This window comes from Petromyzon marinus, chromosome 48 (genome assembly GCF_048934315.1).
Source record: "Petromyzon marinus isolate PM22_M1 ecotype Great Lakes invasive population chromosome 48, UKy_Petmar_22M1.pri1.0, whole genome shotgun sequence".
Classification (NCBI taxonomy): domain Eukaryota; kingdom Metazoa; phylum Chordata; class Hyperoartia; order Petromyzontiformes; family Petromyzontidae; genus Petromyzon; species Petromyzon marinus.
This window is the reverse complement of record NC_133714.1, coordinates 4863211-4875945: the sequence shown is the minus strand read 5'-3', so window position 1 is coordinate 4875945 and position 12735 is coordinate 4863211. Positions and strand designations below refer to the sequence as shown.

Here is a 12735-nt window from a genome sequence, read left to right as displayed (position 1 = left end):
CTATCTGACACTCACCCTATCATATGCTGTGATAACAAAAAAAGTAATTACTTACCCTGTTTTGCATACATATGTAACTGTTTTACCAAATGTGACCTCGTCACCAACCAATTCTGCATTATCTACCACTCCAGGGGGTTCACATGTTATTGCTGTGGATGAAACACGAATAAAGCCTCCAATTACAATTATCATCTGTAACGGAAAGTGGTATAAAGCACATGTTAAGCACACGAGCCATGGTGTGGGCAAAATCCCACCCTGATGTCTTAATACCCCCAAAAGTGGTTTATACATCATGTTAAGTGCTCATTTAACCCCTGGGCGGACCTTGGAGGGGCTTAAGAACTGTTTGGATGTCACTACAACTGATGCATGGCAGGAACGGCAATCAAACTCAGGTGGTTGGAATGCAGTAGTTAACAATGATTTGACGTAACTTAATGGCCACACAGCACATTGATGGTAATAAGGTCAGCCATAAACAAGCAGCACAGAGTATGAGGAGGGGAGGATGGGGGAGATTCCATTCTCCTCCATCAGACTTGGGGTTGAAGAGCAGAGTTTCACTCTCCACAAGAAATGCATGTCAACAACAAGAAGGTTAATGGAGAGAAGGATGAGGGCAGAATAACAGTAGAATTAAGGAATAGTTAGGTAGTGACATATATGGGGTCACTACGGCGCGTGGCGCCAGTTGCAGTTCCAAGGGGAACCAGGTGGTAAATGGCCCTCGCTGTCAGCAGCATGTGCTGGGGCACCGAGGAGAGTCTATGAAGGACATGGCTCTGGTGAATGCAGTGAGGGGGCATGGGAGGACGTAATAGTCTGGGTAAACCCGAGAGGGCACGTGAGCGGACAGAAAAGGTAATGGGAAACGTGGTGTAGGGTCCTCGTTTTTCTGGGAAGATCCAGAAGGGGGCGTGGCCGAGAGCGGAGCCAGGCCACGCTGAGGAGCAAAGATGCGGGTCCCGAGAGCAATCTGGGCTGCTGTCTTTCAGGAATCAACTCGGCATCTACGTCTCTTTGGCCTCCAGGCTTCGGGGCTTGTTAGTCATGTACCAAGCAGTATGTTAACGGACCTGGTCCAGTTATATAGTTACCCCGTGGTGGTTACCGCTATGTAGTATCCTGTTGTATGATTAGGTAGTGGACCAGAGTACAGAGTTAACTGTGTTGTACATTATGTTGGGGTCTAGTTAGCTACGTTATGCATTTAGGGAGTAACCCTGTTGGGGTTGTTAAATAAACGTGTTGCCTCCAAGAACAAGTGTGTGTCTCAGTAAAACTACTACATCTGGAGTGGTTAAAATTAGCGAGGAAAATAGCCCTAGTGTAGTGCCATGTTTACGCGGCGAAGACAACTTACCCAGGCATCTTCGGGCGCCGAGGACGACGAGGGGGTGATCTCTCAGACAGCCCCAGGGCTTGCAGCTCCGGAAAAACAGGACGAGGCGGCACTGCCGGCGGAGCAACGGGACGAGGGCGCCGCTGCCGCATCGCCATCTGCTCTCAGCCGCGGCAGCATTGGTCACCGAGCTGAAGCTGGACGAGCCGAGGGGCCGCGGGGAGACTCCGCCGCCTTTGTTTCCCACACGCGGGAAGCCGCGGAGAGGCAGCCCACATGCGCAGCCACCATTTTGTTGGGTGGGTGGGAAGAAATTCCCGCCAATTTGGACCTCCCGCCAAAATCACGGCATGCGGTCCCCGCTTTAAAGAAGCGGCTCCCCTTCATCAGGGAGTTCTCTGCTGACGGTGGGGACTGGGCGGCATTCCGCCGCCGATTCACTGCCACCTGTGAGCTGGCGGGTTGTTTGGAGGTGGAGGCGCTGCGGGCGCTCCCCACCACTCTTGACGACGATGCTTTGGCGGCATTTTACACCATCCCACCCGAGGACAGAGCGACGCTGCTTGCAGCCCTTGCTCAGATGGTGGCGATTTAAAACCCGCAATCTAATTTGAGACAAGTTTACCACGCAAAGGCGGGGGGACGCCGATACGCCACTTGCCTTCCGCAGTACTCTAATGTTGCTGGCACAGGCTGCATACCCCAAGATGGAGCACGCTGGGTTCGACTCCCTGATGCTTGAACGTATGCTGGGGTTGGCACAGGAACTGAATGTGGCCCTGCCAGCTACCGAAGATGACGATCTAACATCTTAAAAAATTGCACGATGCCTCCAGGTGCATTTTAACTTAAAGCGCCGTGCGGGGGTGGCTGCATGCACCGGACCATCCAAGGAAGAGGGAGCGTGGGAGGTCGCGGAGCCCCCACATGTCTGCTCTCAGGTCAACGACAACAGGCAGACGAGGGGTCAGGCGGCCCAAAAAGGTGGGCTGCCTTTTCCCGCCCAAGGTGCACCCCATTGTCTGCTACAAGTGCGGCCTGCCAGGACACATCGCAAGTGGATGCCGGGCCGGCCAAGGGACACTCTCTTCGGCGTCGCTATCCCCCGCCCTGCCGTCTTCTACTCTGCTGGGTTGTCAGGCAAGTCATGATGCACCATACACCCAGCCCTCACAGTCACCTCACGCATCGAGTTCGTGTGCCGAGTCGGGTCTGTGTGTTTCCGTTTTTCCTCAGTTCGCAGAGCGTGAAAGACGGGTTTTGGCGGGTGATGGGTGGCCGCGGCATCCGGGTCAGTGGTCCACATTGGGCAACTGTATCGTTGCTGCGGGCCGCGGGATCGTCGGCGATTGTTGGGACCATCTAGGGGGTTGAGGTGCTGGTGCTGATTGACACCAGAGCATCTGCCACCATTATCTCACAAATTATTTTTGAAAGTTTGCCGCAAAAATCGGCTATTCTTTACTCTATAGAAATCACATGTTTTGCTGCCAATCGCGGGTAATTGGGAATTATTGGTCAGATTTCGGCAACTGTGCGCATTGGGGACATACAGATGACAGGGCCGGTGCTAGTCTCCCATTGTCCTCGTTAAGAAGCAGGACCGCAGCTTAAGGTTTTGCATTGATTATCGCAAGCTGAATAAGGTTTCCATGGCTGATGCGTATCCGCTTGCACGGATGGATGATTCCTTAGATGCTCTGTCGGGGGCACGGTTTTTCTCTACCCTAGATTTATTGTCTTGGTTCTGGCAACTGACATTGTATGAGTCTTCAATACCTAAGATTGCATTCCATATACCCCAAGGGCTCTTTGAATTTAACCGGCTCCCTATGGGGCTCCATTCAGCTCCAGCCATATTCCAGAGACTTATGGAACTAGTGTAAGCGGGACTCCAATGGGATTCCTGCTTAATTTACCTCAACAACATCATTGTTTTTGGACGTTCGTTCGAGGAACATCTGCAATGGTTTTGTGCAGTTTTTGTTAAAATGCGTGCTGCAAACCTGAAATTTAAACCGCAGAAATACCATCTGTTGCAAAAATCAGTTTGGTACCTGGGTCACATTGTCAGCAAAACGGGAATTGCCACAGACCCTGAGAAAACGGTGCACGTGCGCACATGGCCCACCCCCAAATCGGTGGGTGAGGTGCTTAGCTTCGTAGGATTTGCTTCCTATTACCGCTGTTTTGTCCCCGTGTTCGCCGCGATCCCGAAACCTCTCTACGTCCTTACCGCCAAAGGGCAGAAATTTCGGTGGGGGGAGGAGGAGGCTGCATTTGCCATGCTACGAGATGGCCTAGTCAGTGCGCCTCCCCTTCGCTACCCCGATTTTACTTTGCCCTTTATCCTCGATACGGATGCCAGTAACACTGGCATTGATGCCGTGTTATCTCAGGTCATGGACGGAGTGAAGAGTGTGATCGCCTATGGGATTGGAGTTTTGTCCCCGGCAGAGCAGCGCTATTTCGTGACGTGCCAAGAGTTGTTGACCATTGTATATATTATACAGCAGTACTGTCCTTACCTCTATGGCAGGAGGTTTGAAGTATGCATGAATCATGCGGCCCTTCAATACGCTCTGCGGGTCAAGGAGCCGTCCGGCTAGTTCTCCCGGTGGCTGTAAGTCCTTCAGAACTACTCGTTCAAAGTCTCCTATCAAAAGGGTGTCCGCCATTTAATGCTGATGCATTGTCGCGATTGCCACTGAGGGACCAGTGTACCTGTCTTATGGGTGCGGACCATTGTAAGCCCTCTGAGACGGGACTGTCTCCCTCCCTGGTGGCATCTGCGGACGTCCCACTCCCTGCTACTGCCGACGCATGTGATAACACCATTGGCCTCAACCATGCGGCTTGGGGGCGACTGTAAGCGGAGGATGCCTCCTTAGGTAAATTGAGGCACCGCGTCGGGGATGCAGTGGGTGGGAAGGGCCATCGAGGGTTGTCCCCAGTAATTCTTAAAGCGGGTTTGTTAATTAGGTGGGACAGGCAATCGCAATGATACAATTTTGTGGTGCCCACCTCGGTGTGTCGTCTCTCCAACTTTATTTATTTTGGCCCGGTATGGCAGGAGGTGTTGCTAATGTGTTAAAGGGATGTGCAGAATGCGCTTGCCCAAAGCCCCTGCCAAAGATGGGTCATCCACCATTGCAATCCATCCCGTGTAAACGAACTTGTCGCGCTCGACGTTCTAGGGTCATTTCCCACCTCCCCTTGGTGAAATAAATATTTATTGGTGGGGGTGGAGTAGCTCTCGCGCTGGCCGATAGCCTGGTCATTGTCAGACCAGCAGCCGTAACAATAACTGATGCATTCTTGCATGGATACGTGTTAGATAAAGGGGCCCCGGAATGCCTCTTTACTGACCAGGGCAAAAATTTATCCTCCAAATTTTTGCAGGAGGTATGTGATTTGTTGGGCACTAAGAAGGTCCGAACTTCACCCTATCACCCCCAAACTGACTGATGGTGGAAAGTTTGCATAGGACCCTGACGTCCATGTTGTGTCAGTGTGTCGATGAAGCCCAGTCCGACTGGGACTTGCGCGTTCCTGGTGTTCTCTCGGCCTATAGGTCGGTTCCTCACGCTTCCACCAGGTTCTTCCCATTTTTTCATATCTACGGGAGAAAACAGGACCCACCCATTGACGTCCAGTTAAACATAGAGTAAAAAAAAGAACATGCCTAACCCTATGCGCATTACCTTCAAGCGGTTGTCAGAAGCGCGAGAAGCTTCGCGAGGGAATTTAGCTTTGAGGCAGGCAGCAAATGAGCGACTTGTGGGGCTCCGCAAATCTGGACATAAATGGTCACCAGGGAATATGGCCTGGCTGCACTGTGGGGATGTCCCCCAAATTGCATAAACCATGGCAGGGCCCGGTTGAAGTAACGGAGGTAAAAAGGCCCCAATGTGTGCGGATCCAGTTCGGTCGCCGGCGCTGGTTCGTACACCTGTCACGGCTGAAACCGTTTTTTCCGCTGCGCAAAATCCCCTCATCTCCACTCATTTGAGGCCGGGTGTCTGGTGTGTCTGATGAGCTGGGGCATGCGTCCACTGAGGTCGTGCCTCAGGGGGTTCTGTTTTTCCGCCCGCAGGAGCACAGCACCTGACACCCTCGAAGTCACCGGCCGCACCGCCTTGAGATGGAGTGAGGGGTGTGGACCGGCCATCACCCACTCCTCCACCTGTTCCTTCTTCTCAGGAGGGGCCGTGCCCGTTAGGCCATCTTCAAGCTGTCCCCGGGACTTGCAGGGAGCCCACACCCACCCTGCCTGGAGGTCTGGTGGCACAGATCCATTCAAAGACCGCCCGCTTTAAATGACCTTCCTCCAGCGTTCTATTCACCCCTACGCCATTTGATGGTGATCACACACGCAAGCCGGATGGGTCATTGGCTAATCCTGGCCCTTCTTGTGCTTGTGGGTGGTGGCTGCGCTTTGTCTGGAGGTTGGTTTGGCCCTTGTACATTGCTAATATTTTTTTTCTCCCCTCTCCCATTCTCGGGGATTGTACATATTGTGTTTATTGCACGCTCGGTTATTGTCGTGTTGTTGTTTTTTGTTGTTGTTGGTTTTCAGAATATTGTGAGGCAACAGGGGGTTTTCAGACTTTGTTGCCAGGACGGCTGTTTTTACGAAGGGGGGGGGGGGTAATGTAGTGACATATATGGGGTCACTATGGCACGTGGCACCAGTTACAGTTCCAAGGGGAACCAGGGTGTAAATGGCCCTCTCTGTCAGCGGCGTGTGCTGGAGCACCAAGGAGAGTCCATGAGGGACATGGCTCTGTTGAATGCAGAGAGGGCACATGACCGGATAGAAGAGGTAATGGGATATGTGGTGTAGGGTCCTCGTTCTCCTGGGAAGATCCAGAAGGGAGCGTGGCTGAGGACGGAGCCAGGCCACGCTGAGGAGCAAAAGAGACGAGTCTGGAGAACGATCTGGGCTGCTGTCTTCTGGGAATTAACTCGCCGTCTACGTCTCTTCGGTCTCCGGGCTTCGGGGCTTGTTAGTCATGGACCAAGCAGTATGTTAACGGACCTGGTCCGGCTATATAGTTACCCCGTGGTGGTTACCGCTATGTAGTGTCCCATTGTATGGTTAGGTAGTGGACCAGAGTACAGAGTTAACTGTGTTGTACGTTATGTAGTGACCCTGTTGGGGTCTAGTTAGCTAAGTTGTACGTTTAGTGAGTTACCCTGTTGGGGTTGTTAAATAAATGTGTTTCCTCCAAGAACAAGTGTGTGTATCAGTAAAAGCACTACACTTACACACAATGTGTACTGATAAAATAACATGTAAAGTACAGTACTTCTATACTTCCATGTCTATGCTCCAAGCCTTCGTCAAACTCAAACTTAGTGATGGAAAATAGGGGGATAGTATGCTGTCGTAGGCAGATACAATCAGGAAGCACTTGAACCAGTATTTGAACAGGAAAATAGTTATCTGGAGATGACTGTGTGGAGTTCCCAAATGCAAGGGCAGCAGAACAGAAGGAGCAACCTGTAATTTAATAGCTGTCAACTCGGGGATTTGAAAAGATACCTTAATTGCTAGGAGAGATTTGAGTAGAGTGTGATTAATGAGGAGAGGTACAGTATATGGGAGTAATTCATGGGGCATCTTGAAAATGGTGATGAACGCAAAGTAGGCATCTCAGCATAGAACCATACAGTACTTACGTGTGCACATTATAGTGGGCTCAGACCATTTGAAATGGCCTTCTGGACTCTTCTGGCAGTTTATTGTATTCAGTGTTCCCTCATTGGCCGAACCAAAGCCACGTTTGCATCTATACTCCACTGTTACACCAGCCTTAAAGTCTCTATTGTGGATAATCGGTTCCGCGTTCACTACTGCTGAGGGGTTGTCACACGTATCTTCCACTGTTTATAAACACATGCATAATTTAAGAGTTAGCAGCTGTCCCACGCTGTTATGCAAAAAAAATCATTCCTTTTATTCATGACATTCATCATTGTAAATAATGGAAGAGTTCACTATCAATAGAGCAGTGGGCTAATGATGACACAATTACAAGTTTAAATGTCTGTCAGCATTGACTTGGCCCAGCATCTGCCAGGATCATAAAAAAATGGTACTGACTGGCGAGTAGAGCTTTGTCGTGGATAAATGTTTATTTGTGAAAACATTAGCCTGCATATCTCGATAATGATTTTAAGGCTTTTTTTAAATAACATAGTACTGTAAAGGAAACCCTTAGAAGGCAAAGTGTGGGAGGGTCTAGAATGCATGAACATGGTTACTTAAATACGTACTTTTGCAGTAGGGTTTTTCGCTACTCAATTTGCCTGTACGTAAGCATTCTATTCTTTGGTTTCCCACCAATACGTAATTTTCATTGCAACTATATCTGATAAAAGTGTTGAATTGAACTGGCAGAGAAACGTCAAAACTTCCATTTTGAATATCAAGTTGGTCGCACGTCACCGCTGTTAACAGAAAAACATAACACAACATGGACAATATAAATTATCACAGCGGTCAGAGGAACCACACATCCTCTTATTATTTGCAGTCAGAGGATTTGTAAATAATTAGCGTTATGGGTATAATATTTTTCTTGACTAAAGTATAACTTCTCCGGCAAAACTTTTTACCCTAAAATATGGCATCGTGGGCTTTTTTGAGTCATGTCAAATGCATGATGCACATATCATGATGCAAACAATCTCTGATAAAATATTGAAATGAACAGAGTACATCACCAGAACTCTGCCGAGCTTGCATGTACACCTGGGCCTACTTACCCTGTTAACCCCACTTATCTCCATGCAAAAGAAGAGATAAGCATCATAATTAGAATGTAATTAATCCAGAGCACCCTCATGCCCTTGGACATCTTGATCAACCATGTGCTATGTTAGTGTACTGATATTTACACATTGTTACACTCTTAGTTGACATAAAAAATGTAAGTCCACCATAACATTTTTACAATTTTCCAACTCTGCTACAGTTCAGCTTTCAATATCTGCTTCATGTTGATGGTGACTCAGATGAAACTGTACTGTATAGGTTTTGATGCATAATTATATTGTAAACAGTTATTAAATTCGGTGCCAATTTTATTTAATTAAATTAGCTTGAGTAATATGTATACATTTTTAGCAGTGTGCCGGCCACGTGATGCACAAATGGTGCATCAAAAATTTGGCGGCCTGTGAGTGCGGCCACGAATCCCAAACCATTGATCACTTTGCTTCTCAACAGACAATTGAGTGGCTATTACATATTTAATCTGCTAATACTCCATACGAAAAAAGAAGATTCCATCCGTAATGGAAAAGCTCTCCCCCAAAAAGAGCTTGGCTCAAGAGAGGTTTAACTGTTTAACACTGCTTAACACTTACGTTTACAGATGGGTGCTTTTTCAATGGACCATTCTAGCGTGGGCAAGCACTCAGTTTCATTACTGCCAATTAGCGTAAAGCTGAAAAACACACGCACAAATGAGATACAAATTAGTCAGTGAAGTTCCCTTTCATAACAAATTGACCCAGAATGAAATAGATGTAAAAAATCAGCGGTTAGAGCAGTTTGGAGTGCTTTCACAAAGCTGACTTTGGTCATAAAAAGCAGAATATCAATGCGTCTTTAAAAAACCTGTTTTTTAACAGTGTTTACCTTCTATAACATATACTTCACAAACATTGTCATGGAAATGTTGTCTTTTCAAAAAGTCAAAATTGCGCAAAGAAGCATGGAGACACAAGCTTGAAATTATTGAGAAAAAGAGGAGCATGTGGATCGGAGGACATGCACAGGTTCAAGACACGATTCAAACCATTAAAAGAGTCAAGGAATGGAACATGTCCAAGAGAAAGTCGACCAAGGAGATGGAGCAATGAAATGAGGTCGTGTGCCGGTGCAAGGCTGTTTATTACATCGCGGGATCACAAGGGATGGTGGCGGCTTGGAGAGGTCTTCATCCAGCAGTGGCTGGAACATGGCTGATCGTAATGTTAACTACAGCACATTATTTAGAAATCTACAATTCAGCACGTTTACATACGTTTGGCTTAGGTCGCAGTGAAGACGGTCCTGAGCAGCATCTTCCCAGGTGCCGTGAAACTGGATGGTGTCTTTCATGTTGTCGTGGAAGGACTGAAGAATGCTGAGGAGTGTTGGAGGGCAACTTATCTGTTCGACTATCTTAAAGACTCCGCTCCTGCTCACAAGGTCGAGTGGTTTTGTGAGGTCAATGAAGGCCATGTAAAGTGGTTTTCTTCTGCTCTCTGTACTTCTCCTGGAGTTGCCTCGGAGATAAGATCATGTCCGTGGTTGATCTTCCCGCTCTCAACTCTGCTTGTGACTCTGGGTAAAGCTTATCTGAAAGAGCCTGGAGTCCATTCAGTGCACCTCTAGCAAATAGCTTACCAGTGATGCTGAGTAGGGAGATGCCACAGTAGTTGTTAGTCACTCCTGTCTCCCTTATTTTTGTACAGGGTGACAATACTGGCATCTCTCGTGTCCTGTGGGACAGTACCATCCCTCCAGCACAGACAGAGGAGCTCGTGAAGTTGGTGAAGAAGAGCACACGTCCCACACTTGAGGACTTCAGATGTGATACCATTACTGCCTGGTGATTTTTCACTGGCTAGGCTGTTGATTGTCTTGCTGAGCTCCTCAGTTGTTGGTTCTGTGTTTGAGCTCCTCCATTGCGGGTTGATGCTCGACATGGCTGAGTGCTGCATCAGACAACATTGTCACTGGCATAGAGCTCAGAGTAGTGATCTACCCAGTGGTCCAGTTGTTTTGAGCGGTCATAAATTGTTTTTCCGTGGTTGATTTTAGCGGAGCCGTTGTGTGACGTGATGGTGCCTTTTTTATGCTGCCGTACATGCCTCTGATGTTGCCTGTGTCAGCTGATGTTTGGATGTCTTTGCAGAGCTGCAGCTAATAGTCGTTGGTGCAGCATCTTGAGACTTGCTGGAGTTTTTTCTTCACTGTTCTGAGAGCATGCAGGGGATTGTCATTTGGGGTACATTTGTAATTGGGCAATGCACTTTTCGTCCAGGATTCCAATCAGTTCCATTGACTTGGCTTCGAACCAGTCGTTTGACTTTCTCAGCTTTTTAAAGCTGTCAAGGCCGTGCTGTGGATGGTGTCCCATCGGTTGTCCCATTTCTGCTGGGCATTGTGAGATTGGGGTATGTGGGAAAGTGATTCCTCTAGGGCACAGAGGAAGGCTGCAGCTGTTGTTGGGTGAGCTATTTTGCTGCTGTCAATACGGAGGGCTCTTTCATATTTGGATCTATGTTTTTTGCCTGTAGCTTGACTCTACAGCACACGAGGGAGTGATCATTGTACTGTGGAAACTGCGTGTTTTGAGAATGCCTGTGAGATCGGCTCGTCGTGTTAGGATCAGGTCCAGCTGGTGCCCGTGACCGGACCGTGGAGTGTCTCCAGGAGACTTTGTGGTGGGGTTTGTTCTGGAAGTATGAGTTGGTGATGCATAAGTTGTGACATGTGTAGAACTCGAGGAGTCGCTGGCCGTTCTCATTCATCTTACCAATGCCATGGTGTCCCAAGCAAGATGGCCAGGAGTCATGGTCTGCACTCACTCTAGCATTGAAGTCACCAAGCAGGTAAAGATGTTCATGTTTTGGGATGTTGTTTAGTAGCCTTGAGCTCATAATAGAGCTGATATTTTGTTTCTTGAGGGGAGCCAAGTGTTCTATCGTACACGCTCACCAGGTGGACAGGTCACATGGTCGTGTTCAAGCAGAGGGCTAAGATTCTCTCTGAGCCACCTGTGAGTGGTACTAATGCTTCCAGCAGGGTGTTCCTGACAGAAAGATCCACTCCATATTCCCTGGTTTCCTCGGGGAGCTTACCCTGCCAGAAAAAGATGCAGTCCTTTTCCCTCAGGGAAGCCTGATGAGTGGAGTCGGGTTTCCTGTAGGGTGCAAATGGCAATTTGTCGTTTCTGGAGTTCATTGTTTGACTGCGGTCTTGCGGGCATCACTTATTTCATATAGCTTGTTGGTTACTCCAGTAATCATAGTCCTGACGTTCCAGCCTCCCAGACGTAATGCTGGTGTCTTCACTTTTGCTGCAAAGTGAACCTGGAATTTCCTCTCCAGGACACAAAATGCATGTGAAAGGTGTATGGAGGCCCTGTGTTGCCCAGGCAACAGGGCTTCCCTCTCGGCCTCCCTGGCGTTATCCAAAGAACAGTGAACCGATACATTTGGCGTCAGTTTGGCTGCAGGAGTTGCCAGAACAATGTTCCATACATTGAACGTGATATTGTCCTTTGAAAGATGAGGTTTGTGTGGATCATATTAATCCAAGGTAAATTCCTCGTTTCCATTCATTACTTAATCGAGATGTAGTTCAGCCTTATAAATGTGGTGAATAGGAGTTAAGTTGCATAAATAAAACATATACACATCAAACAGCATGCTGATACAAATCATAGTTTGAATATAAAACGGCACCGAAAATTAACATTGCTTTGTAAGTTTAAATTTAAACGAATGCCTTTTGACAATGGATGTAACAGTCATATAATCTTACCCTTCATCACAATAAAAATTTACTCGATTGCCAACGTTCACGTTGGTATCGTCTATTTTCAAATTTTCTGAAAGTGTTATCTTTTTGCACTTTTTTTCTGAAAAATACACAAACACATACCACAGTTATGTTTAAAATGTCAGCTAAAACAGTGATATATGTGTCAGGCATAATTAAGGTTCATGTGAAAATAGGATTTCTGCATCGCTGGATCAGTGATCAGGCAACGGTATCAATTATCCTTGATCCGTACCCACTGTGTGCATATTGTGCACCTTGTGTCCACATGTATCTTGCTTGGGTTGTTAGAACCTTGTTCTTCCACCTTAAAAATATTTCCCGGCTGAGTTGATTGCTGTCACCAAATTATTTAGAGACTACTCTATGCTTTTGTGTTATCTCGACTTGATTACTGCAACACATTACTGTTCTGGATTCTGGATAAGGTGCTGGGTAGACTCCGGCTCATTCAGAATGCAGCTGCAGTCGTCTTTAGACACACATTGTTTTGCAAGCACATCACACACCTGCTCTCTTCTCTTTGCACTGGCTACCAGTCAAGTATCGAGTGGATTATAAGATCCACTGCTGACTTACAAGGCTCTCACAATGGGTTTGCAGAAACTGAGCCGGGTTTACACTCCAACGAGGTCCCTAAGATCATCGGATCACCTTCTAAGTACTCCGAGGTTAAGTCTCATTTCCTGGGGCAATTGGGCTTTTGCCAGTACAGCCCCAAAGCTGTAGAACTGTAACACTGTTGCTCAGATGCGGTCGACCTTTAAAACATACTCGTGGGAAGTACCCCGCGTTGCCTGGGGGGAAAATATATTTCAAA

General features: G+C 47.7%; 1 protein-coding gene across 5 annotated transcripts in view; it reads right to left on the bottom strand.

Annotated features, from left to right (window-relative positions):
* Positions 1-12735, bottom strand: part of LOC116952723 (complement factor H-like) — an 88875-nt gene that overhangs the window by 32186 nt on the left and 43954 nt on the right. For 2 of the 5 annotated variants that reach the window (XM_032972330.2, XM_032972328.2), the window contains exons 17-21: positions 11898-11994; positions 8726-8805; positions 7631-7804; positions 7034-7237; positions 56-152 (exon numbers count right to left, since the gene is read on the bottom strand). The exons of 1 other annotated variant lie outside the window; for it this stretch is intronic. In XM_032972330.2, the coding sequence (XP_032828221.2) occupies positions 56-152; positions 7034-7237; positions 7631-7804; positions 8726-8805; positions 11898-11994 (652 nt within the window). 2 more of the 5 variants (XM_076074468.1, XM_076074469.1) reach the window with 2 other exon arrangements.